Source organism: Miniopterus natalensis, chromosome 10, assembly GCF_054644295.1.
Source record: "Miniopterus natalensis isolate mMinNat1 chromosome 10, mMinNat1.hap1, whole genome shotgun sequence".
NCBI classification, from domain to species: Eukaryota; Metazoa; Chordata; class Mammalia; order Chiroptera; family Miniopteridae; genus Miniopterus; species Miniopterus natalensis.
In genome coordinates, this window is record NC_142090.1 from 45,646,690 (window position 1) to 45,670,392 (window position 23,703).

General features: G+C 37.8%; 1 protein-coding gene across 2 annotated transcripts in view; it reads left to right on the top strand.

The window, feature by feature from the left end:
• RELN (reelin) overlaps positions 1-23,703 on the top strand; it is a 485,569-nt gene that overhangs the window by 47,635 nt on the left and 414,231 nt on the right. For both annotated transcript variants that reach the window (XM_016219582.2, XM_087821107.1), the window contains exon 2: positions 22,351-22,461. In XM_016219582.2, coding sequence (XP_016075068.2) covers positions 22,351-22,461 — 111 coding nt within the window. The remainder of the gene's footprint in view (positions 1-22,350; positions 22,462-23,703) is intronic.

The following is a 23,703-nucleotide window of genomic DNA, read 5'->3' on the forward strand; positions in this document are numbered from 1 at the left end:
AGACTTGACTTTGGGTGGTGAACGCACGATGCAATATGCAGATCATGTATTATAGAATTGTATACTTGAAACCAGTATTGTTTTATTCACCATTGTCACTGAAACAAATGCAATATAAATTTTGAGAAATTTAAAAAATGGTATTTTTTTTTCAGAGATACTGCAACAGATACTTTAGTATCCTCCTATACCCAATCAGCTCACAAGTGTCGTTAAGTTTTCAGGAATTTTTGAGCCAGTGTTAAACACAGCGATTAGTAAAAATTAAATTATGTAAAATATCCAATAAATAATTATTTCAAAAACAAAAATTCAAAACTCATCACTTCCTAATTGTTTTATTACCTCTTACTATTGTTTGTCTCTTGTATCTCTATGGTGAAATGGTGTGCCGCTGTGCTTGTTTTCCCAATTCAGTGTTCAGTGAGGTTGCAGCTGATACCTTGAAATCAGCCGTGGTGGGAGTTTGTAATATTTGTATAATAAGATATCAGGGCCTTTTGTCACAGAGATCCAGCTGTTACACATTTAGCTGCACACCATTGCCCATGTCCTTGAATGTTGCCATTTCACTGTGCTTTAGCATGCTTTTAACTGCAATATCTGCATCTCTGAGCCAGAGGCCTTTTTCTGGAAGGTCACTCAGTTCCTGCCCACATGCACAGGAGCAGCCCTCACCAGTAAATGATGGAAATCAGTGTATAAATACCTCTAGTTCCTTTCACCTTCAAGGAGAATAACTTCCAGTTGCCCACTGCAATAGCTTATTTCATATGCACTTTCTATTGGCTGCCTTCCCTCCCTTCCCCATATCGCTTCTTTCACTTCTGTGCTGGTGTTCCCTCTGCTTGCCTCAGCGTCCACTTCTGAGAGCTGTGCAAAAGGGAGGAGAGTAGTGTTGTTTGGAAGGTAGAAGCATATTGGAGAACTTTTGGGTAGGATCAAGGGAGGAGGCAGAAATTTGATATTCTGTGAGAATCAACAATGAACTGTCCAGCCAGATGGCAGACCTGGATGATGATTTTATCATAGCTGACAAACAGCAAGATAGAGTAGTCATAAGGGACCTCAACTGTGTTCATCTAATTCTAATTCTAATTCTAATTCTAATTCTAATTCTAATTCTAATTCTAATTCTAATAATAATTCTAATAATAATTCTAATTCTAATAATTCTAATTCTAATTATACTAAAAGCAGAGCATATCTACTTTAAAAACACTTGTTATTAATCTACTAGGGACTGTGCTTAGAGCTGTGGGGATGTGATGAATGAGACCTTGCCACTAGTTTCAAGGTGCTTATAACCTACCAAGGGATATCAAATGTATACACATGAATATTTCACTCTCTCTCTAGGGAGGGAGCATGAAGGCTTGAATCAAGGGGGAGTGTGATGTTATGATTTATAATGACAAATATATATTTGGTCTTTTCCCCCATTTCTAGCATAGAGTTCCTAAAACCCTTAGAATTTCTTAAGTGATGAGGTCTTATTTTAATGAGGTGATTTTTGGAAAGCACCTAAGGATGGAGGCTGCTTGCCAGAGGAACCAGCCATGTAATTAGAGGGTTAGAACTTTCAGTCCCACTCCCTAATCTCAGGGAGGTGAGAGGGGCTTGAGATTGAGTTCAATCACCAATGGCCAAGGATTTACTCAATCACATTTATGTAATGAGCCTCCATAAAAACCCAAAGGACAGGATTCAGAGACCTTTCAGGTTGGTCAACACTTGGAGATTCAGAGAGAATGGTGTTCAAAGAGACCATAGAAGCTGTACACCCCTTCCCACACATCTCACCCTATGCATCTTTTCCATCTGGCTGTGGATTCATACCTTTAACATTCTCTGTAATAAATTGATACTCTAGTAAGTAAATTGTTTCCCTGAGTTCTGTGAGCTGCTCTAACAAATTAATCAAACCTGAAGAGGGGGTTATAGAACCTCAGATATTTAGTGCTCAGATGTGTGCTTCTGTTAGAGAAGCACAAATGGCAACCTGGACTTGTGATTACCATCTGAAGTGGGTGGTGGCCTTGTGGGTCTTGTGGGTCAGAGCCCTTACCCTGTGGAATCTGATGTTAACTCCAGGTGGATATGTCAGATTTGAATTTAACTGTAGGACACCTAGTTGGTATGGTGTTGGAGAAGTGCATGGTGGTGTGAGAAAATCCTCCCACACATTGGAATTACTATCAGAATTATAGGGAGTATCCTGAAGGAGGTGACATCTAGATGAGGCCTTGAGGAATTGGAGAGGTTTCAACAAGGAGACACAGAGAGGAAAGGAATTCTGAGTGGAGAGAATGGTGAGAACAAAGGCCCCAAATTGGGAAAGCAGTCCTTGTATTCACATTCTTGGAAATACAGAAGTGTACAAGAGCATGGAAGCATATGGAAAGGAAACGTGGAAAGGCAGATTAGAGGCAGGTTGTGGAGGCCTGGATGGAATTCTGGGGAATCTTGGCAAGCCTCCTAATATAATAAACGCTCAGAATGCAGAGAAACTATGTAAGTGGTCTGATTCTCTGGACAGAGGCTCCAAAGGGGGAATTTTATAAGACCCAAGAGGGACAGAGGGGTCTCTAAATAGTAAATTTTAATTTAAATTGTAACTTTACATGAGGAATAAAAGGGAGAGAGCTCTGATCAGCTTCAGTTACAAAAGGCATTTTTAAAAGGCAGAAAGAGAGACACACACAACCAAGAAGTATAACCTGAAGAATGCTTTTGAGAAGTTCAAGCCGGCAATGAACTGACCTTGGAGAAAAGTGATGTGTGCTAGGAAGGCATTGATGGTGTTATGGGCTGAATTATGTCTGCCTCCAAATTCCTATGTTGAAGCCCTAATTCCCAGTGCTTCAGAATGAGACTGTATTTGGAGTTAAGGACTTTAAAGAGGTAATTAACTGAAAATGAGATATTTTGGTTGGACCTTGATCCAATATGACTGGATTGTTATAAGAAGAGGAAATTTGGGCATAGACCTGTGTGCCTAGAGGAGGACACCATGACAAGGTGACCATTGGCAAGCCAAGGAGAGGGGCCAAACCTGTTGACACTTTGATCTTGAACTTCTAGTCCCCAGAACTGTGAGAAAATAAATTTCTGTTGTTTAACCCATCTAGTCTATGGTACTTTGTTATGTCAGTCCTAGCAAACTAATATACTTGGCATGAGGTAAGCTATGATTAGGGCCTTCAGCTTGGGGCAGGTGATAGAACTGATTGTCATTGCCCAGCCAGTGTGCTTCAGTGGTTGAACATCGACCTATGAACCAGGAGGTCATGGTCAGAGCACATGCCTAGGTTGTGGGCTCTATCCTCAGTGGGGGGGGGGGGGGGCTTGCAGGAGGCAGCCCATCAATAACTCTTATCATTAATGTTTCTATCTCTCTCTCCCTCTCCTTTCCTCTCTCTGAAATCAATTAAAAATACATATATAAAATTTTTTTAAAAAAAGAATTGATTATTGTTTTTCCCAGATCCATATTTTTTACTTCTACTTGCTGACATTTATTTGTAACACCCAAAATCAATACTTGTAGCATCTTTACAGTCATTCACAGATGTTTTCAGAACTGCGAAAAATTCAAGTTCCCAGATGTACATTTTCCCAGCTAAGGTTGAATGCTCTGCCATCTTATTTCAGCCCCCATAGTGTAAACAGGTCCCCTTTTCAGTCTATTTAGTGCCACATCTTTTGCATTTTTGTTGGTGATTTTCTGTTTAAAATGGGCCCCAAGTGATAGTGGTAAAGTGCTGAAAGCTATGATGTACCTTATAGATAAAATGTGTTATATAAGCTTTGTTAGACATGAGTTATAGTACTGTTGCCCTTAAGTGTTAATGAATCAATAATATATATTAAATAAGGTAGTCTTTAAACAGAAACACATAAAACAAGGTTATGTAATGATGTGTTGATAAAAATGTGATGAGAGGCTCAAAGGAACCTTACCCCATATATCCCTTCAGAGCAAGGTTCTGTTTTCACTAATGTAGTGTTCATGGAGGCTTTATAGAACATAATACCACATACACATAAGGGGAATTGACTGCATGATGTTGGAGGGTGGTGGTAAAATCTCTCCATCTAAATTCTGTTTTTACCTTCTCCACCGAGAAAGTTTATTCCAGATGAAAAATGTAGAACACAAGTACCTTTTGAGAAGGGTTGATGCTCAAGGAAGATAAAGAGGTAGTGAGATGACCTCTACAGGGAAATGAGCTCAGTTCTCCTGCCATGATAATGAAAAATGTACAAGTGGTGACTAAGTCACCATTTCTTTGTTTCATGGATAACAGAAGTAGTACAACTGTTTTTTAAATTTTGTTTTTCAATTACAGTTGACATCCAATATTTTATGTTTCAGCTGTACAACACAGTGATTAGACATGTATAGAACTTATGAAGTGATCACCCCGATAAGTACAACTACTGATGGCGAAGGTTTCAGCAACCACAGGCCACTTAACTTGATGTTGGTTCATTAGTAAATTCTAGACATTCTGATGACCTACCAGCAATCAGAAAAGAAAGGGGTGCCCCGTAGCATTGAGAAAGGGTTCCCCACAAGATATGCTAACTTAACCTAGCACCTTATCTCCACTTTTTTTGTGTGTGTTGAATTCATAGCCAATGTAACATTAAGTAAATGTTCTTTAAAGGTATACCTGCCAAATTCAGGAAATGGCTTCTTTTCTTTGTTATTAATTCATAGTCAGGACATACAGTGGCCTCCACTTGCCAAAAAAATGACCACAGACTCTGAAATTGCTCTTTAGTACTCACCTGGAATCCACTGCAACCTTGGCTGCTCATCCTCATTCTGGATTTATTTTAGTCTTCCTCAGTCAGAGAAAATTCCCTGGCACACATGAGGTCTCCAAAGAACAGGTGTCCCATTATATTCTCATCTTGTTAAACATCATTTGCACTAGGAGGAAATTGCAGTATAATAAAAGACAGTGGCTTTTAACTATAGTGGAATTCTTAACATAGTTTCAATTCAATTATAATTTTTAGGCCCATGGATAGCCTTCACTGGAAATTCTGTTTCCCATTAGGTGTCAACCTGGAGCTTTTCATATTACTGTAATTGGTCTATTCCAGGACCACCTACACAAAATTTACCTGGGATGAACATTAAACATGTTAATTCCTGGACTTTATCCCAGCCCTACAGAATTAGAATCCCTAGGGGAGAAGGGCTGGGGGAGGGGGAGATGTAGGAATCTGAATTTTAATCTTTGGGAGAATTTAGTGTGGCTAATGGGTCTACCAAATAGTTGTTACTTGACTAAAAAGTAATGATTTTATATACCAGGTTAGCAATTGTAGAATATGAGTCGATCTGTGTTGAATAGATATTGGAATTGATATTTTAAATTCTGATTGGAATTCTATCTTAGATAAGCATTTCTGTTTATAAATACTTGTAAACGAGATGTACACATTTATAAAAATCTAGCTATATACAAGTTTGTCTTTCTTCCAGCTCTAGTTTTCTATGGCAAGTGTCTACTTAAGAATTTAGATCAATTTTCTCAAAAAAATCAGCAAATTGAAAACAAATATGTGCTAAGACTAGGTTAAGATTTACTTAGAAATCCTGTACCAGAAAATAAGGAATACCACAGATGCAAAGCATATTTAGTCCTTTGGAAACTCCTGTCATTTAAACAGTTTTAAATAATCAGTTGATTTTTTTTTATATTCCTAAGCCTCAAGACATTTCCTGGTAATTATTCATAGCTGGAGGGTTTTTTTTTGTTTTTTGTATTTTCTCTTTATCCTTGGAAAAGTTGTCTTATAGTTGTATTGAAAATGCAAATTTTCACTAAAATTTTCACTATAAGAGATTTTGTTATTTTAAGAAGGATTTTAAGATGCGTACTAAATGTCATATTGTAAAATATAAAGTGTGACATTTTCCATTTTACACATAGGAGAACTATTATATGTAATTACAATTTTTTAAAAAAATTACCTTTATTGTTGAAAGTATTACAGATGTCCCCCTTTTTTCCCCCATTGATCCCCTCCACCCCGCATCCACCCCACTCCCAGGCCTTCCTCATACCACTGTCTGTGCCCATGGGTTATGCTTATAAACATATAAGTTTTTTGATTAATCCCCATCCACTCCCCCACCCCCACCTTCCCTCTGAGATCCCTCAGTCTGTTCCATGCTTCTGTGCCTCTGGATCTATTTTGTTCATCAGTTTATTTTCTTTATTGCATTCTACATATGAGTGAGATCATGTGGTACTTGTTTTTCTCTGACTGGCTTATTTCGTTAAGCATAATACTCTCCAGTTCCCTCTATGTTATTCCAAAGGATGAGATCCTTCTTTTTTACAGCTGCGTAGTATTCCATGGTGTAAATGTACCACCGCTTTTTTATCCACTCATCTATTGATGTGCACTTGAGAAGAATGTATATTCTGTAGCTTTTGAGTGGAATGTTCTGTAAATGTAAATGAAATTCATCTGACCTACTTGTATGATTTAGGATCACTGTTTTCTTGTTGATTTTTTGTCTGGAAAACCTATCCAGTGATGTCAGTGGGGTGTTAAAGTCCCCTAGTATGACTGTCTTGCTGTTGATCTCTCCCTTAAAGTCCTTAGAAGTTTTTTAATAAATTTAGGTGTGCCTATATTGGGTGCATATATGATTATCAGGGTTATATCTTCTTGTTGGGTCAATCCCTTTAGTATTATGTAGTGACCTTCCTTGTCTCTCTTTATGGTCTTCTTTTTGAAGTCTATTTTGTCCGATATGAGTATTGCTACCCCAGCTTTTTTTCATTTCCATTTGCATGGAAAATTTTTTTCCATCCCTTCACTCTCATTCTGTGTGAGTCTTTTGTTTTGAGGTTGGTCTCTTGTAGACAGCATATATATGGGTCATGTTTTCTTATCCATTCAACCACCCTACATCTTTTTATTGGAGAGTTTAATCCATTTACATTTAAGGTTATTATTGATAGGTACTTATCTATTGTCATTTTATTTCTTATGCCTATGTTTCTCTTTCTCTCTGTTTCAATTTCTTATTACAGTAGTCCCTTTAACATTTCTTGCAATGCTGGTTTGGTGGTGATAAACTCCTTTATTCTTTTTTTTGTCTAGGAAGCTCTTTATTTCACCATCTTTTTTTTTTTTTTTAAAATATATCTTTATTGATTTCAGAGAGAGGAAAGGAGAGAGAGAGACAGAGAGAGATAGAAACATCAATGAGGAGAGAGTCATTGATAGAGCCCACAACCCTGACATGTACCCTGACCAGGAATCGAACCCTGATCGTCTGGATCCTAGGTCAATGCTCAACCGCTGAGGCATGCCCGGCCGGGCTCACCATCTATTTTGAATGATAGTCTTGCTGGAGAGAGTAGTCTTGGTTTCAGATCCTTGTTTTGCGTTACCGTGAATACTTCATGCCATTCCCTTCTGACCTGTAGAGTTTCTCATGAAAAGTCAGCTGAGAGCCTTATGGAAGTTCCTTTGTAGGCAACAGATTGCTTTTCTCTAGCTGACTTTAGATCCTCTCTTTGTCTTGAATTCTTGGCATTTTAATGATGATGATGTGTCTGGGTGTGGGCCTCTTTGGGTTCTTCTTGCTTGGGACTCTCTGTGTCTCCTGAACTTGTGTGACTTTTTCCTTGACCAGGTTAGGGAAGTTTTCTGCCATTATTTCTTCAAACAGGTTCTCTAACCCTCGCTTACTTTTGACATCTTTTGGTACTCCTATGATGTGAATATTGTTGTTTCATGTTGTCCCACAGCTCCCTTAAACTGTCCTCCTGTTTTTTAATTGTTTTTTCTTTTTGGATCTCTGAATGAGTGATTTTTTTCTACCCTGTTTTCTAATTCACTGATCTGATCCTCAGCTTCCTCTAATCTGCTGTTTATTCCTTCCAATGTATTCTTTATTTCTGCTATGTCATTCTTAATTTCCTTCATAGTTTCTATATCTTTTTTCATGCTGTTGAGCATGCTTACAATCAATATTCTGAACTCTATATCTGATAGATTGCTTATCTCCATTTTGTTTAGCTCTTTTTCTGGAGACTTGTTCTTTCCTTTGGGGCTTGTTTTTTGTCTCCCATTTTGGCTGCCTGTTTGGGTTTGTTTCTATATATTAGGTAGATCTTCTGGGACTCTCAATCTTTTTGGATAGTCTCTGATGCGGGTTAATGTCAAATGCAGTTTGTGACTGGCCTTGAGTACCCTTTTGGAGCTATCAACAACCCTCTGCTTGAGGTCTCCTCTGCTGGGGTTGGGTACGGTTGGACAGGACCAAGATGCACACCAAAGTCTGCTTTTCCAAGGCCCAGGTCCAGAAGCAGATCAGGCAGAGACTCAAAGCACTCTGAGGACTGCCTCTGGCTGCAGGCTTATTGATCTTTGTTAATCAGCCTCAAGCTATAGAAGCTCCACAGGGTGAGGCAGCTGATTATTATCAGTCCCTTAAGGAGCCCTAGGCTGTAGAAACTCCTCTGGGTAGGGCAATTGCTTCCCACCCCCATCCCACCCCTGGCCAAAGCAACAAAATATCTGCCTGAGAAAGATGTCCTCTGCTGTATGGGGGGAATCACTCAGCACAGGAATCCAGAGGGGTCCCCTCTGAGCTCTATCTCCAGAGCCCACAACACTAGATTCTCCTCACACAGCTCCAGTCTAGTCTGCCCTCCTTCTGCTGAAGCCCAAAGTGAGTGGTGCACATGAAACTCTGTGCATTGGCTCTTTAAGAGGGTGCCTGCATTTCCAGCCATCTCTCCCTGGCAGACTGAAACCCAGCTGCTTTTCACAGTCAGATGTTATGTGGGCACCTTTCTCAGTTCTGGTGGTCTTGGCTGGGAAGCCCATGTCATTTGCGCTAAGGAGTGATGGGGAATGGAGAGGGAAGGGCAGATCCAGAGATATTTTTGAAGTGGTAAAATGGATAGAGGTTAAAGGAGGGAGAGGGTTATTGACAACACTCAGCCTTCTAGTAAGGACAAAGGACTGAATGGGCAATTAGGTTGGGGATCTATACAAGTTTCCAATTTCAAGTCCTTAAGACCACTTTGTAGGCATTAAGGGATCATTCAGCTGGTTCAATTTTGTCCTGCTATCCTTTCCTCCATAAAGCCTTAGTTATGCATCACCTTGTACCCTCAAACTGGCTAGGAAGCAAGACCTAGCTCCCCAAGTTCTCTTTTTCCTTGCTGTTCTTAGGAGGGAATTTAAACAGTATTTCTCTTTAAGGAATGTGCTGCTAATCACTTTTAAAAAAACAACAAGTGAGTTTTTGTTGTTTGTTTTTAATTTTAGAAAACTACAAAGTTCTAAAGATTGTTGTTTCTGGTAGATATTTCTTGATTTCATCTTCAGTTGCAGTTTATTATTCAGGATGTTTTTTCTATATTTTAGTTTTAATTTCAATTTGGTCCCGGGAGAGTGTCAGTGTAGCTTCCACTCAGTCTGCCGCCACCTTTAAGCCTATAATTACAATTTGATGTTAAACAAATGAACTGTGCATTTATTTCTTTTTTATATAATTTATCAAATATGCTATCAATGTAAATGTCATTTAAGTTATATTCTTATTTAGTCATTATTCTTATATGAACATTTTGGAAAAGAATTTAGTTGTAGAGCAGCTACCTGTGCCCGTTCCTGAGAGTTTCTCTGTTGCATCATTTTCTTGACATTATTTTGTGAATTTCAGTGTTAGCAATTTTGGGTTTTAAGAATTGGATTTTGAAATATGGAACAAGGATTCTTCTAAAAAGGAACAGAAACACTTATTCAAATATTATTTTTATGAACATACAGGTGGTTCAAATTATTTCACCAGTATCAAGTAGTAGCACTTTATAAATATTTGTTTAATGAATGCCTAAGCTGAGCAAGATATACATACACATACACACAAACATGTCTGATCATAAAATAAATGAGAATTTTATATTTGGCCTATATAAGTTAGCTATAGAGTTTTATCGTTTAATCGTATGTATGCCATATGTGTAATTTACTCAGTATGTATTTAGATCCATCCTTTGATTTTTAACACAGTTGCTTGTAATTATTTAAGTATTTTGAAATGAACATACAGGAGTGCCAAATAAGAATACTATGAAAAAAAGTCTTTTTTAAAAATAGTTTTATTTTTAAAGCTACATGCAGTTTAACTATTTCTATTAGGAGTTCTATCAATTATTAATGCTGATTTAGTCAGTTTGCAAATACAACGGAGATATATCTGTCACATAACATGTATGACATACACATGAATACCAGTAATGTAATCCTTGGTAAGTTCTTGAACAAGTACACAGTTTTTGCAAATATGAAGATATTTTGAAAATTTATAATGGTCTATTATCAAACCAAACAAAACTACAACCAAAAGCAAATATTTATGTTTGAACTTGGCAGCACTATTAGGAGTCACCTGTGATTGTTACATGAGTTCAAATTGTCTTTAGTTACCCTCAGTCAAAACCACATTTTGGAGCAATCTGGAAGTACTTCTTGTTACAAAGAAATAAATCCAAGAAAGTGTAATAAAAACAAAATAACCACAGGTGTTTTTTTTATTGTATAAAGGCTTTAAACACGTGATTATAATGGGAAAAAAATTACACAAGTATTTTTTCTCTAGGCATCTGTGCATTTGATTGTAACATATTTACTGGTATATGGGCTTATGATAATTACTGGGCTTATTTTCCTCAGCCTAGAAAAGCTTAATTAATATCCATGTGTCAAGGAAAAGAAAACTCTTAGAAGTTCTTTGAGAAGGTTGGGGGTAATAAATCTCTCCAAATGCTTTCTTTTAAGGCTAATCTTTGCTTAAATTTTTAAAAGTTATGATGAGTTATAGACAAGCTAGTTTTTCCTTTAAAAAAGCAAGAATAAAAGGATAAAAATTGCTGAAAAGCTGAACACCATATTCCTATTCATATCACTTTAATAATTTATTGAGTGCAGGGCCAACAATATGAAATTTTCATGTATGAGCATCATTCAGCCTTATATAAAAGTAACATGTGAAAAATAAGGTCAGAGATTAGTCACAAATACCAGTGACTCTTGGCTACAGTTCTCTAAATAATAATAATAAAGTGTCATTCATCAAGAAAAAAATATTTTTGGTTCTAGAAACTTAAACAATTCATCATTATTGTAGGAAATATTTTTTAAAAATTCAGAATTAGATTATGAAAGCCAAAAGTGGGTGAAAAAAATTATTACTTTTTTAACAGCGATTGGGACTAGAATTAGGGTAGAGCATTGTAAAATTATATTTTTCTTCTTTGGTTTCAAGATCAGTAGTTAAGGAATCTGTGTTTAGCATAGATTGGACAGTCAAGAGTAGTGCTCGGGGTCTCATCTCAGGTGCTTATTCTGACATAGATCTTCGAACCTCGGAAAAGGATTTCACCTGAATAAAATAGGTGAGATTTTACCCCAAAGATTAGTGTGTTTAGAAATGCTAAGTCTGTGTGTGTGTGTGTGTGTGTGTGTGTGTGTGTGTGTGTGTGTGTGTGAAAGAGAGAGAGAGAGAAAGAAAGAGAGAGAGGGAGAGAGACCTAGGGAATAAAGAAGAAAGGCAATGTAGAGAGATGAAACAGGAAGATTTACTTTACACTCACCACTGTCATTTAAACTTACTTCCAAAGGGCTTAATTTTAAAATAAAACAGATTTGACTGCACCCGTTTTATCTCCTAAGAAGAATTTAAAGGAGGAAAAAATCTTAGTGGCTCTCCCTTTACTACTGGTGGTGCGGGAAGATAAGACTTAGAGACCTCGTGTGGTTCATCTGAATCTCTGAGCCTGTAATAAATATATCCTAATAGGCTTCCACAGAGATGCTGGATCCTGGTTCCAGCCAGCAAAGGCCGTTTGTATAGACCCTAGAAAATGTTTTAATGCATCGTTAAATTTTGCATATATGATGGATTTTCTGTACCTGTCACAACTCCAAGATAATGCTCAGCCTTTCCTCCCCTTTCAGTGGAAACAAACAGGAGGGTGTTTGCAGGGCACTGTCCCTGCAGTGCCCCTGTGTCCCACTTTTGGAGGTGGACTGATCCAGGGCTCTTTTGACATTATTTTCACCTTCAGGTTAGTCCATCATCGCACTGCACTTAGTCTTCCCTGGAGGTTATTCTTTCTGTCTTCTTCGCCTTCAAGGAACAGTACAAATCCATATAAAGTGAAAAAGAAAGTAATATTAACAATAATAAAGGGCTGTGATGATCCATGCAGCAGGCATCAGGTTAAACACATTCCACAGAGCAGCCTGCTGGGCATACTCCCAGGAAGCTACCCCCAGGTACCTGGGACTTGGAAGTACCACTGCTTCCAAAAGAAGGCCAAGCTCCTGCGACCCTCTCAGGGCTTCTGGGAGAGGGAGGCTGCTGTATTTAATGCAGGCCGCGCGTGGCTTCCATTTCTTGGAGCCACCTTTTACATGCCCTTTAAGGCAAGGTACTTTCAGCTTTCTCATGGGCAAAAAGTATAATAGTACTCATTTCAGAGGGATATTGAAAGTATTACAAAAGTTAATTCTTACAAAAGACACGAGTACTTTTTAGGTATGATTCCTATGATTGTTGTGGAGGTGTCTATTAAATCTGAGGGTGAAGGGTGCTTACAGATGATCTGGTCAGCCATCAGGAAAGACTCAGGGAAGCAGGAAAGGGTGAGTGTTGTTCATTTAGCACTCAGTCCTCTAGAGATGGCAGGAGGCTATGCCAGGGGAGCAGCCCTGTCCTTCCTCCTCATGCCCCTTTGGGTAGTTGTGAGAATACATAGGTAAGGCATAGGTGATCTCTCTCTACTCACAAAGGGCTAACCGGAGTCCATTCACTCCTGGCCTGATTTTTAAGGCTCTCTGTGATTCACTACTGTAGATTCATGCCCTCCCTCAGTGAATCTTGACCTCCAGTCATTTCTTTTACATATTTACTTGGATTTTTTTATTGGTTGTTGTTGGTTTGAGAGTGTTATCACTGAAATGCCTGGTTCAATATTTGAAATCCACATAAAACTATGTCATAATGGAATTAATGTATTTAATGAGAAGTAGTTCAGGAGTCATGTTCTTATAGAGATTTTGAATGTAAATTGTAATGTGTTTTTGATGATTTCTATTTGGTACACAGAACTAGTAGTAGCACTTTAAAGAAGAATCAGTAGTTGAACACACCATGAAATTTTGCAACAAATAAACTCAGTTTATTTTATTTTCAGAGTAATATGTTTGTTCCTCAGGCAATTTAATCTGTTCTGTATTCAAAAGGCAAATGAGTTTCTGTTCATAAGGCAAAATGTGGCATTTTAAAAAATATTGACAATATTAGTTCTGCTGGTGTTTTTCATTTTCCAAATATATAAAACTAAGCAATGGAAACCACAATCGGTGCATCATTACTAATACTTAATTTCAACATTTTTGCAATTTGCTGTCCTCTGATGTTTGCCATCTTGAAAAAGATGGAAACATCATTTCATATATTATATGTTTCTTTTCTGCGCATATTAAAGATCTTTTCTATAAAGTAGTAATGGAATACGCTTGAAGTGATCAGAATTTAATGGACCATAGAGCATTTTCAGGCCAGAAGCTTTAGGATGAAATGCAAACAGCATTAAATGCCTAAATTTATTTTCTCCCAGACTTTCATCTTACAGTGATTTTCTGCAAGAATGGTATTAGGCTCTTGTTGGGAACAGTTAATAGAAGCTATGGTAGATAATAACTGACTCTGTAATTAGTCATTTCAAGACAGAGGGACTCTCTGAGCCCCTGATAAGAGTTGAATTGTGTCGCTACATCATGTTTCCATTCTGCTGTCACAGCCCAGCAATTCGTATTCATAGACCCCAGCGCTAAGCTCACTGCCAGTTTAACGCAGATGTGGGAGAGAGATCTACAGCCTCCGCAGCCTTCTGATCCCTTTTTATTTTTTATTGGAGGAAGTGGCAGAGTAACTTCAGAGTGAGGATAAAGGTAAAGGTGTCTTAGTGACAAAATTATCGGAAGATTAATTTGCTATGTACTAGAATATGTATGTATATTCACCCATAAAGTATATATATGCAAAATAAACACTATTATGATTAAATGTAAAGTTCAACCAAAATTTTCTCTGACATTTCTGATTTTTGAGTACTATAATTTTTATTCTTTGAAATTAATTTTTATTTCTTGTTTCAGGAGAAACCTCCATTTTCGTATATCTCTATGAATAGCACTAGCTCTTTTTTTGTGTGTGTGGAAGAGATGTTAGATTTCACAGTTTTAGTTACATTGGATACACCGTATTCTCAGTTATTTTTACTTTATTTTTAAGTTATTTTATGTTGTAACAATGTTTTTGTATGGTTGAATTCAACAAACATTGAGCTCCCCCCATAAGCCAGCTCTGCAGAGCTTGGGTGTGATCCAGCGTTCCTGGTTCCTGAAAGCCATGGGATCACTGAGGAGGTGGAGGTCACCTCCTGAGAGAGATGACATTTGAGCCTGTAACTGAAGAATGGGATGGATTTTAACAAAAGGAAACAGGGGAAGTCATTTTGGGTGAGGGTGCTTTTTAAAGAAAGGCAAGGAGCCTGGCAGGGTGTGGCTCAGCAGTTGAGCATCAGCCTAGGATCCAGGAGACTGGGTTTTGATTCCTGGTCAGGGCACATGCCTGGGTTGAAGGCTCGATCCCCAGTGCAAGGAGTGCAGGAGGCAGCTGATCAGTGACGACTCTCTCACCATTGTTGTTTCTCTCTCTCTCTCTCTCCCTCTCATTTCCTCTCTCTGAAATCAAAGATATATTAAAAAAAGAAAAAAGAAAAGAAAAAAGAAAAGAAAAGAAAAGAAAAGAAAAGAAAAGAAAAGAAAAGAAAAGAAAAGAAAAGAAAAGAGAAAAAAGCAAGGCAAGGAGACAGGGAATCAAAGATGTTCTAGTTCAAAGGGTGCTTTCAGGTGAAATTTGATTGGAGTGATTAATTCTGGCCACAACACGAAAAGCCACAACCTGAAGGTCTTTGAAACTGCACTGAAACAGGATTTAATCTGTGCATGATAGGAAGCTAGAGATATTTGTTGAACAAGGGAATGATGTGATCTGATCAGACACATTTGCTTTTTGATTATAGGTAATAATATACATGCTTTATTTCTGTGCTGGCAAGTTCAAAATTCTACTTGCAATCCAAATACTGATACTGTTTTTTTCTCTATAATTAAAATAACTAGTTTTTTAAAAATAACATTTTGATACAAAGATAGAATAGATATAAAATGTGACTCTAAGAAAAATATTTCCTGGGGAAGAATTTTATAAATGTATCATAAAAATTTGTAAAACCATGGAAAGAAGTAGATCATATGGTAGACTGAATAGTTTAAGTAGGTGTTAACCTATTTAAAGTCATTAAATTATTATTTGATGACTTTACATAAACCTATGGTGTCTGAAATGGGTAACTAACTGGTGGATCCTGTCCCATGTGGTGATACATTTTAATTTGTATAAAATATCTAGAATTGCTAAAATGTCGGGTAGAGTTTATAAACATTTTGCTAATAGGGAACAAGTTCTAAATCTCTTTTTGCCTTTCTCATTAATAAAGCCCAAATTACATTGCTAACATAGTTCTTGGCTCACAGAAACTTTATCTATATATATATACATAGCTTAGTTCTTAAAGTCTGAATGTATTATGTACTTTCTGGGGCATTTTATTATTTGGGTTAGTTTGCTTGTAGTGAGTGTGTTTATAATAAGTGTATTTATGATAAATTTCTTTTTTCCCCCCTCAGCTTTTAATTTGAAATTTTTCTGAAATGAAAGGTAAAAGACTAGACAACTCCCTGAACACCCAGCACCTAGATTCAGCAGTTATTCATGTTTTATAATAAATTTATCTGAAAGTGAATTGGCACTTGGTAAATATTATTTGTTCCCCATCTTAACATTAGTTAGAGCATTTGGCTGATAATCTTGAAAAGAGAATGGTTTGCCTATTAACTGGCCTAGTTAGGTATCGGTTAGACACAAGTAGTCCTAACAGCTATTTATCTTAAAGGTAGTCTAAATATAAAAATTTTATGCAACTTTTCCTTATCCTGTGCACCCAAATTTATATCTTTTAACCACAACTTTTATTTATGCAAAGGTAGTTTCATAAAATATTTTTAAAGGAAACATTTTAAAATGACATTTGCTTTGGAATATTTTAAATTCTGCAGTTTGGGACTATAAATTCTGAATCAGAGTATCAAAAACTTACAAAAATATCTGTAGTGGGAATTAGGACTGTGTATTTTACATTCTGCAAGTGAGTATATCTATACACACATGCATATAGAATCGTATGATTCATGTATAGTTTATTTAAAATACTAGACACAGATATCTCTGTCTTTAGTTAATCAGCCTCATCAAAGGGCCAAGTAGTATGGTAACCATGAAAGTTGTAAGTTTTCCTCCTAGTTCATATACATATTTAAAATAATTGTACATTCGGAAATGTGAGTTTCAATTTTTTTTTTATCATGAACCATATTAGTACTGTGTATAGTAAACCGTTCCTTTAATTTATCTTTAGCCACTCTTCTGCTTTCAAGAAGATTTTTCCAACTGCCTGGGTGGCAGAAGTTTGTGGATGTAAGTGATGAGCTGAGACTAGAGAGACTAAAATAGTGCTTGAAGGGTGAGTCCCAGTGGAATTAGAGGGGGAAAAGTCAGGTCAGGGCACAGAGGAAGGGAAGAGCCAGTGCATGTTAGGGGTCAGGTGAAGCTTGATGGAAGGAATGAGGAAGATACGATAAGGTAAGGGGAGAGGCCCCAAATGAAAACTGGAACTGGCAGGAGCTGATGATGCCGAATTACACAGTAAGGACAGCCAGCCAGAGCAGCCTTAAAGCCTGAAGCAATTGTTTCTGTGGGGCTTTTTTTTTTTTTTTTTTTAGGAAACCCGTATAAACTAGAGGCCATAAGTAGAGCTAAGTGGAAACATTTGTTGAAAGGGGAAAGAGAAGAGCAGAGAGAAGGGTGCTCCTGACAGTTTCAAAGTCAAAGTGTCCTTTGCATAAAATTTTCAGCATCTTGCTTGGATTGCTCATGTACTCACTACTAGTGCTCCAGTCAATAAAATGTGGGCTTCGGATATCATGAAGTTTCCTACAAACTAGCAGGGAATCCAAATGATGTCAGGTGTTTTTGAAACACAGAAACTGACCCATCCTCTTTTTGAGTAAAAGGAAACCTGGCGATCAGAAAGTTATGTCTTGTATCCCATACGAGTCTGGGCAACATTTCCTGTTTCTTAAAAAAGTCCAGTTCACATATGGATTATGTGTTACATCTCTATAAAGGCGGAAAAGGAATGCTGGTTGCACAGTGTCAAGAGAGTAGCAGATTACAAATGCAAATGTAATTTTTTCCCTTAAAAAGTACTTTGAATTCTCAACTCTAGCCAGTAGAGAAATAGATTATAATCAATTAGTTTCTAGCAGGGAAACTTTTCTTTGGGTGGTTTGTGTAAGCATACAGCGTGTGAGAATGTACATAGACTTAAGTTGGTCTGCTGTTTTTACAGATATCTTTGGCTGTCTCTTTGCCCTCTGCATTAATTTGTCTTGCATTCTGGAAAACATTTTAAATATATAAATAGCCAACTTTCCTCTGTCTTCTTTTCTTTCCATGTGGCTTTTCCAAGTGGGATTCATCTGACATAAAGTCTAGGATTCACAACATACTTTTCCTCTGGAAATTAGTTGTAGATAAGACAAACTTGTACCAGTTTTGTATGAATGAGTTATTCCTTAATAAATATTTTAATACATATTTATTGAACACTCAAAATTGTCGGGAATTGTTCCAAACACTTAAAATACATGCCTTGATGGAGTTTACATTCTGCAGAATGAGACTGACAATAAACATAAAAACAAAATCCATTGCAAGTAAATCAGTATAATGTGTTAAACGTAATAACTACTTACAGAATAAAACGAGGAAGTAGAACCAAATACAGAACATTGGGACTGTGGAAATTGTGGGCCCAGGGGGGCAAGGAGGCATTTGCAATTTTAAATAATATGGTTAAGGCAGGTTTGAGCTAAGTCTTGAAAGAGGCGAGGGAATTGACCAGTAAGGTATCTGGAGGAAGAGAGTCCAAGGCAGAGGAAAGGACTACTGCAATGATTTGGCATATCTGAGCAACACCACAGAGGCTAGTGTGGCTGGAGTGGAGTGAGCAAGGAGGAGAGTGGGAGATGAGAAAAGAGAAGGAATGGAGGCAGATCACATAGGACCTTGTCAGCCAGTGTAAAGACTGACTTAGAGTATTAGAAACTTGTAAGCAGAGGAGGGACATGATCTGACATGTTTTAGAAGAATTCTTCTGACTCTTATACTGAGAATAGACTGTAGAGAGAGGAGGGCAGAACCAGAAAGACCAGATTAATGCAATAATCCATGGGAAAGATGTTGGTAGCTCAGAACAGGGTGTAAGTGGTGAGATTCTGGTTATGATCTAAAGGCAGAGCCAACAGGATTAACTGGTAGACTAGATTCAGGGTATGGGAAAAGGTGATTCCAGAGTTGTCAGGTTTTCAGCCTGAGCAGCAGAAAAAATGGTGCCTCCATCAACTGCATGCATTGGGGAAGGCCACAGCCGAAGTAGGTTTGAGCGATGGGGTGGGTGCTCAGTTTTGGTTATGTTGATGTTGATGTTTCTTTGGACATCCAAGTGGAGATGTCAAGGAGCACGTTGATACATGTCTGGGGTATATATAAAGATATACATAAAGAGATCTGGACTGGGGATTGAAATTTGAGAGTAGGCAGCTTATAGATAGTATTTAAAGCAAAGAGACTCTAAGGTTAATAAGTGTTTTTCTTATTAATTACATTTTTTTCTAAGCCAGACAGTGTTTAGAAATTATTTTTCACATATTTAAGCTCACTTAGCCATGAGGTTACCAAATAATATCACTGCTAGGAATACAACTAAGCAGAGAGAGAACTTGCCCAATCTGACATAGCAAGTTGATAATATTGGGAATAAAATCTGATCTTATTCCTGAGATGTTTTCACTAGACCTTGGTGCTTCAGCACCCAAGGATCTATGTGAAATGCACTGATCTGAAGCAGAATGGTGAGGTGCAGAGAAGGTCAGAATTTGCTTCATCCTTTGGGTCTGGAGATGTACTGGGTGGCAGATAAAGGGGAGGTCTGGCATGGGATTAATAGCCTGGATGGACATCTAAGGAGCACAGCAGACCCTAGTTGTGCTCAGTACCCACATGAGTTACAAGCCATGCAGGCAGCTTCCTAGGTGCACATCTCTTCCTGGTGAAACATCACTAGATATGTATAAGCTATCAATAAATTGAATTTATCAGTTGTCATGGTAGGCATTGCAGGGTTTTGTTTTGCTGTGAGAAGAATAGCTGTTTGAGACCAGAACTGAATAATTCTCAGGAAAGGCTGAGAGCTGCACACATGCTGCTTCTTTTTCTCAGCCCTTTCTCCAAGAGTGTTCAGCCTCTGTTTTAAACTGACACTGAGAAGACGGGCAGGTGAGTTAATAACAACCTGGGGGACTCCACTTGTCTCAGGCCTGCTGAAGTCATGGCTCAGATTTGAGGTGAACTGTGGTCAGAAATGAAGCAGTGGGTGGAAGGGTAGATGGAGAATCCTAGGAGGCAGCAGGACTCAGGTGTGGGCAGTCCAGGGATTGGTTATGTGCAGGCATCCGGCGAGGCATATGCCAGGATGAAAGGATTCCTGTTCTCAGGAAGGGAAGAGAAAGGCAGGGCTTCAAAGTCTGAGAGAGGGCAGGGAAAGGGAGCTAACTTTTATTAGTGTGTACATAAATACATTGATAGAGAGATGAAGGATATATTTCTTTTAATTTTTACAACAAATCTGTAAGTATTACCATTCCCTTCTGTAAATGAAGGATCTGAGACTTGCCCCAACGTCACACATTGATCAGAGGTAGAGAGATGTAAGGCTCAAATTTAGGTTTACCTCACTCCCAAACTCACAAAACCCTTACACTTTTCAGAATTTTTGAGCTAGAAACCAGAGTAGAAGCATAAAGAAATGGAGCAGAGTGCACAGGGGCTGTGTTTGTGCGTTAGCACAGGACAGCTGCTATCTTACTGGACTAGGGTGGAGTGGGTAGAGAGGGAGTAGGTTAAAACAGGGTCCCACGAGTCCATAGTAAGAAACTGCAGGTGATTTGCTGTGAAGGATAAACTGAGACACAACATTAGAGTCCAGAGGTCAATATAGTCAATTTAATAGGAAGTATCTTAATCCTAACCCCCTTAGGTGGGGCACAGAAGCAGCTTAAGCTCTTTTTACCTAAGTCAAGATGAACTCGCTGAACCAAAGGATGGAGGCATCAGTAGAACCAATTATGGAAATCTGCAATAAACAAATCGGAGGACTGATGATTAGAATGTGATTCTGTAGATGAAGAGAGTTAGACTCAGATTAGGTGGTTTTGCTCAAGAACAGGGAGCAGCAGCAGAGAGCCCAGTGTGCAGATTCATCTCCCCCCCCCCTTCTTTTTAGCAGTCACCAACTTTATTTTTTATTTTTTAAAAATTTATCTTTATTGTTAAAAGTATTACAGAAGTACCCCTTTCCCTCCCATTAATCGCCACCCCCTACTCCCACCCCGTCCCTATGCCTTCCCTTGAACTATTGTCTGCCCATGGACTCTGCATGTATGCATGTAAATTCATTGGTTAATCTCTTTCTTCCTTGCCCCCTTCCCTCTGAAATACGCCAGTCTGTTGCAGATTCATCTCTTACCCAGCCTAGGGCTTTATCTGTCATGGCTTGGGGGTCACCTCCTGGCTGCCCTTGGTCCTCTTTGTCTCTAATAACAGTGATGTGGACTCCTGTAGCTTTCACTTTCCTTTTCTTCAAATACCCCTCGTGTATGTAGGTGATCTGTGAAAGATTATTAAACAACGGTTTGGCCACAGCCACCTTGCCACTTTGAGATTGGGGGGTAAGGGGTAGAAAATGGGAGAGAAGCCAGGTTAAACAGATTAAAAAATTTTTAGATGGTTATCAGATGGTCTGGACAGGTTCTTAAGTGTTTTGTGCCACAAACTCCTCATTTGTATCCTGGTAATAACAATAGTATCCCCTTTATAGAGATGCTTTAATAATGAAAGGAGATAATACATGTTAACTACTTAGCTCAGTGCCCAGCTGAGTGGTTTACAGTAGTTTACACGCCAGCACTCAAAGTAGTAGCTATTATTAAAGATGTGAAGGTGATTTACTCCAAAATCCAATACCATTTTGGAGATGGCATGACGTCAGGCTATTCTAATGATATATGTGTCTTGTTTTATGCTTTATAATATGGCTGTTTCAGACCAGTCAGCTCTACTCACTAGATATTTTGGAATTTAATTTAAACATTCTCATCAAAGTTAATGTGACTCTTCTCCTTACTGCCACCAAGCATGATGATAGCCTTGCACTGTGTACTACCGGAATAACATTACCTTCTCCCAGCTGCCTCCTACAAATGGCATCGTCTTGATCTTATAAATCCAATGCAGGAGAAAATATTATGTCAAGGAGGAAATTATGATCAATTTTTAGGGTGGTGAGCAAACTAACATTTTAAAAAACTAAACATGAGCCGCATACAGATACATTTAATTTGAACCTTTTCTTCCCAGGAACATCCTGGTTTTCTGGTTATGAAACCATTTGGAGTCATCTTATAGACTTTGGTCTAAAACTTAAAGCATGCACAGTCTTCCTCTCTTGTTCTCACAGGAAAAGGACTGACTGTCTTCATGCAAATTAGTCTGCTTTTGTCAAAAACTTCAGGGACTCATCTATGAAATGTAGATTCACAATAAGTGCATCTTACTATTCTTCTTTCAGCTGATGTAAGATTGTTTCCCACAGTATGGAATACTTTAAAAATAAAGTGTTTCATCACATTGCCAAAACTCCAGCCATGCCTTTGACTGCCTTCAGGGGTGGTGGCGGAGGTGGAAAAACTAGCTATTCAATACTCCATTGTTTTCATATGATTTTTCACATAGCTAGGGAAAGTGCAAATGAATGTGGAAAGATAGGACTAATGTACTAAATTTAGGACTAGCAATTATAGACACTGGACTTCTGAGCTTCTTTTTGCTCTTCTGTAATACATGTAAAGAAAATACTAACTAGCAATACTATCAGATTAATATGAGTAAAAATTTTGACAATGTTTAACACTTCAGAAATGTAACTCATTATTCTGCCTATTAATTGAGTTTTCTTTTCTTTTTCCCTTGTATTTCAGTAACAATTTCAACAAGCACCTTTTTTGATGGCTTACTGGTGACAGGACTCTACACATCTACAAGTGTTCAGGCTTCACAGAGCATTGGAGGTTCCAATGCTTTTGGATTTGGTAAGCTATCCTGCCATAAAATATCAATAATTGTCAATATTTTATACAATTATATGTCTTGTTTTAGAAATATCTGTTTTAAAATATTAGGCATTTATTATTTCAAAGCAAATAATCTGAAGTGATTTTTGTATGTTTGTTTTTGGAGTAGGGTGACTTGAAATAAGTCATGTAAATGTGCAGGCAACCATGAGCTTGGTATGACCATCTAGATCCCTCCCTCCATCCTCTGCTACTATTATACTTGGTCCCATAGGTTCATGTAAAGTTCTCCCTTCTGTCATTTAGGTTGCTAGAATTGGAATTCACTCTGATGCCACTGCAATTATTCAGTATCCTATTTTTATAAACAGTTTTTAAAATCCTGGAGTAGGTGAAAAGTGTCATGTTAAGTTTAGCAAGTAAGCATTCAGTATGGCATGTGGAAGATAGTAATAACTGTTTAAATGATTGAATTCTATGAGTATTCATAAAAGAATGTGATTTAATATTTAAGGCACTTATATGGAGTCTTTGTCCTTAAAGTAGAGGCCTGGCAGGTTACTTATGTGGAGAGGAAGAAGGCTACATGATGGTCACTGATTTTTCAAATTGGAAATCCCTACTTTACCCATAATGCAGTAAACATGTCGAGCTGAAATTAAGTAGAACCTTTTAAGCATTAAAAATGCAAACTTGGTATATCAGTTTGTGTAAGATATGAAATCACTGATCTTACTCTAAAATTGGAAAACTGCACAGGACTTCCTCCACTGATGTGAGAAGAAAGAATTGCATTATCAAAGGTGGCCAGTGTCTAGAGCTTTATTTTATCTGGGGTATTTATTAAAATATTTGACTACTTTCGATATATGAAAGAGTACCTTCTCTGTGCCCAGTCCTAGCAGTAGCTCTGCCCAGGTGATTGATGTCAAGTCATAATGTTGATGCCGCATTGTCACTCTGCTGGCCCAAGATGAGGTTTCACACTGTAGGGCTTAAAGGAACCTGGAAATCAGTTAATCATCATGATAAACTGTTTGACATTGAGGATTTGCCCTATTTTTAGAATATCTCATATAGGCTTTACAATCTGTTGGTAACTACTTCTAAGATCTAATCCTTAAGAAAATAATTCCTCTTAGAGTTTAAAAATTCGGCATTTTTAGCCCCACCCTTTTTGTGTTCTGCAGAGGTGAAAGGTCAGTTACAATTACATAGGTACATAATATACAGGGTGGGGTAAAGTAGGTTTGCAATTGT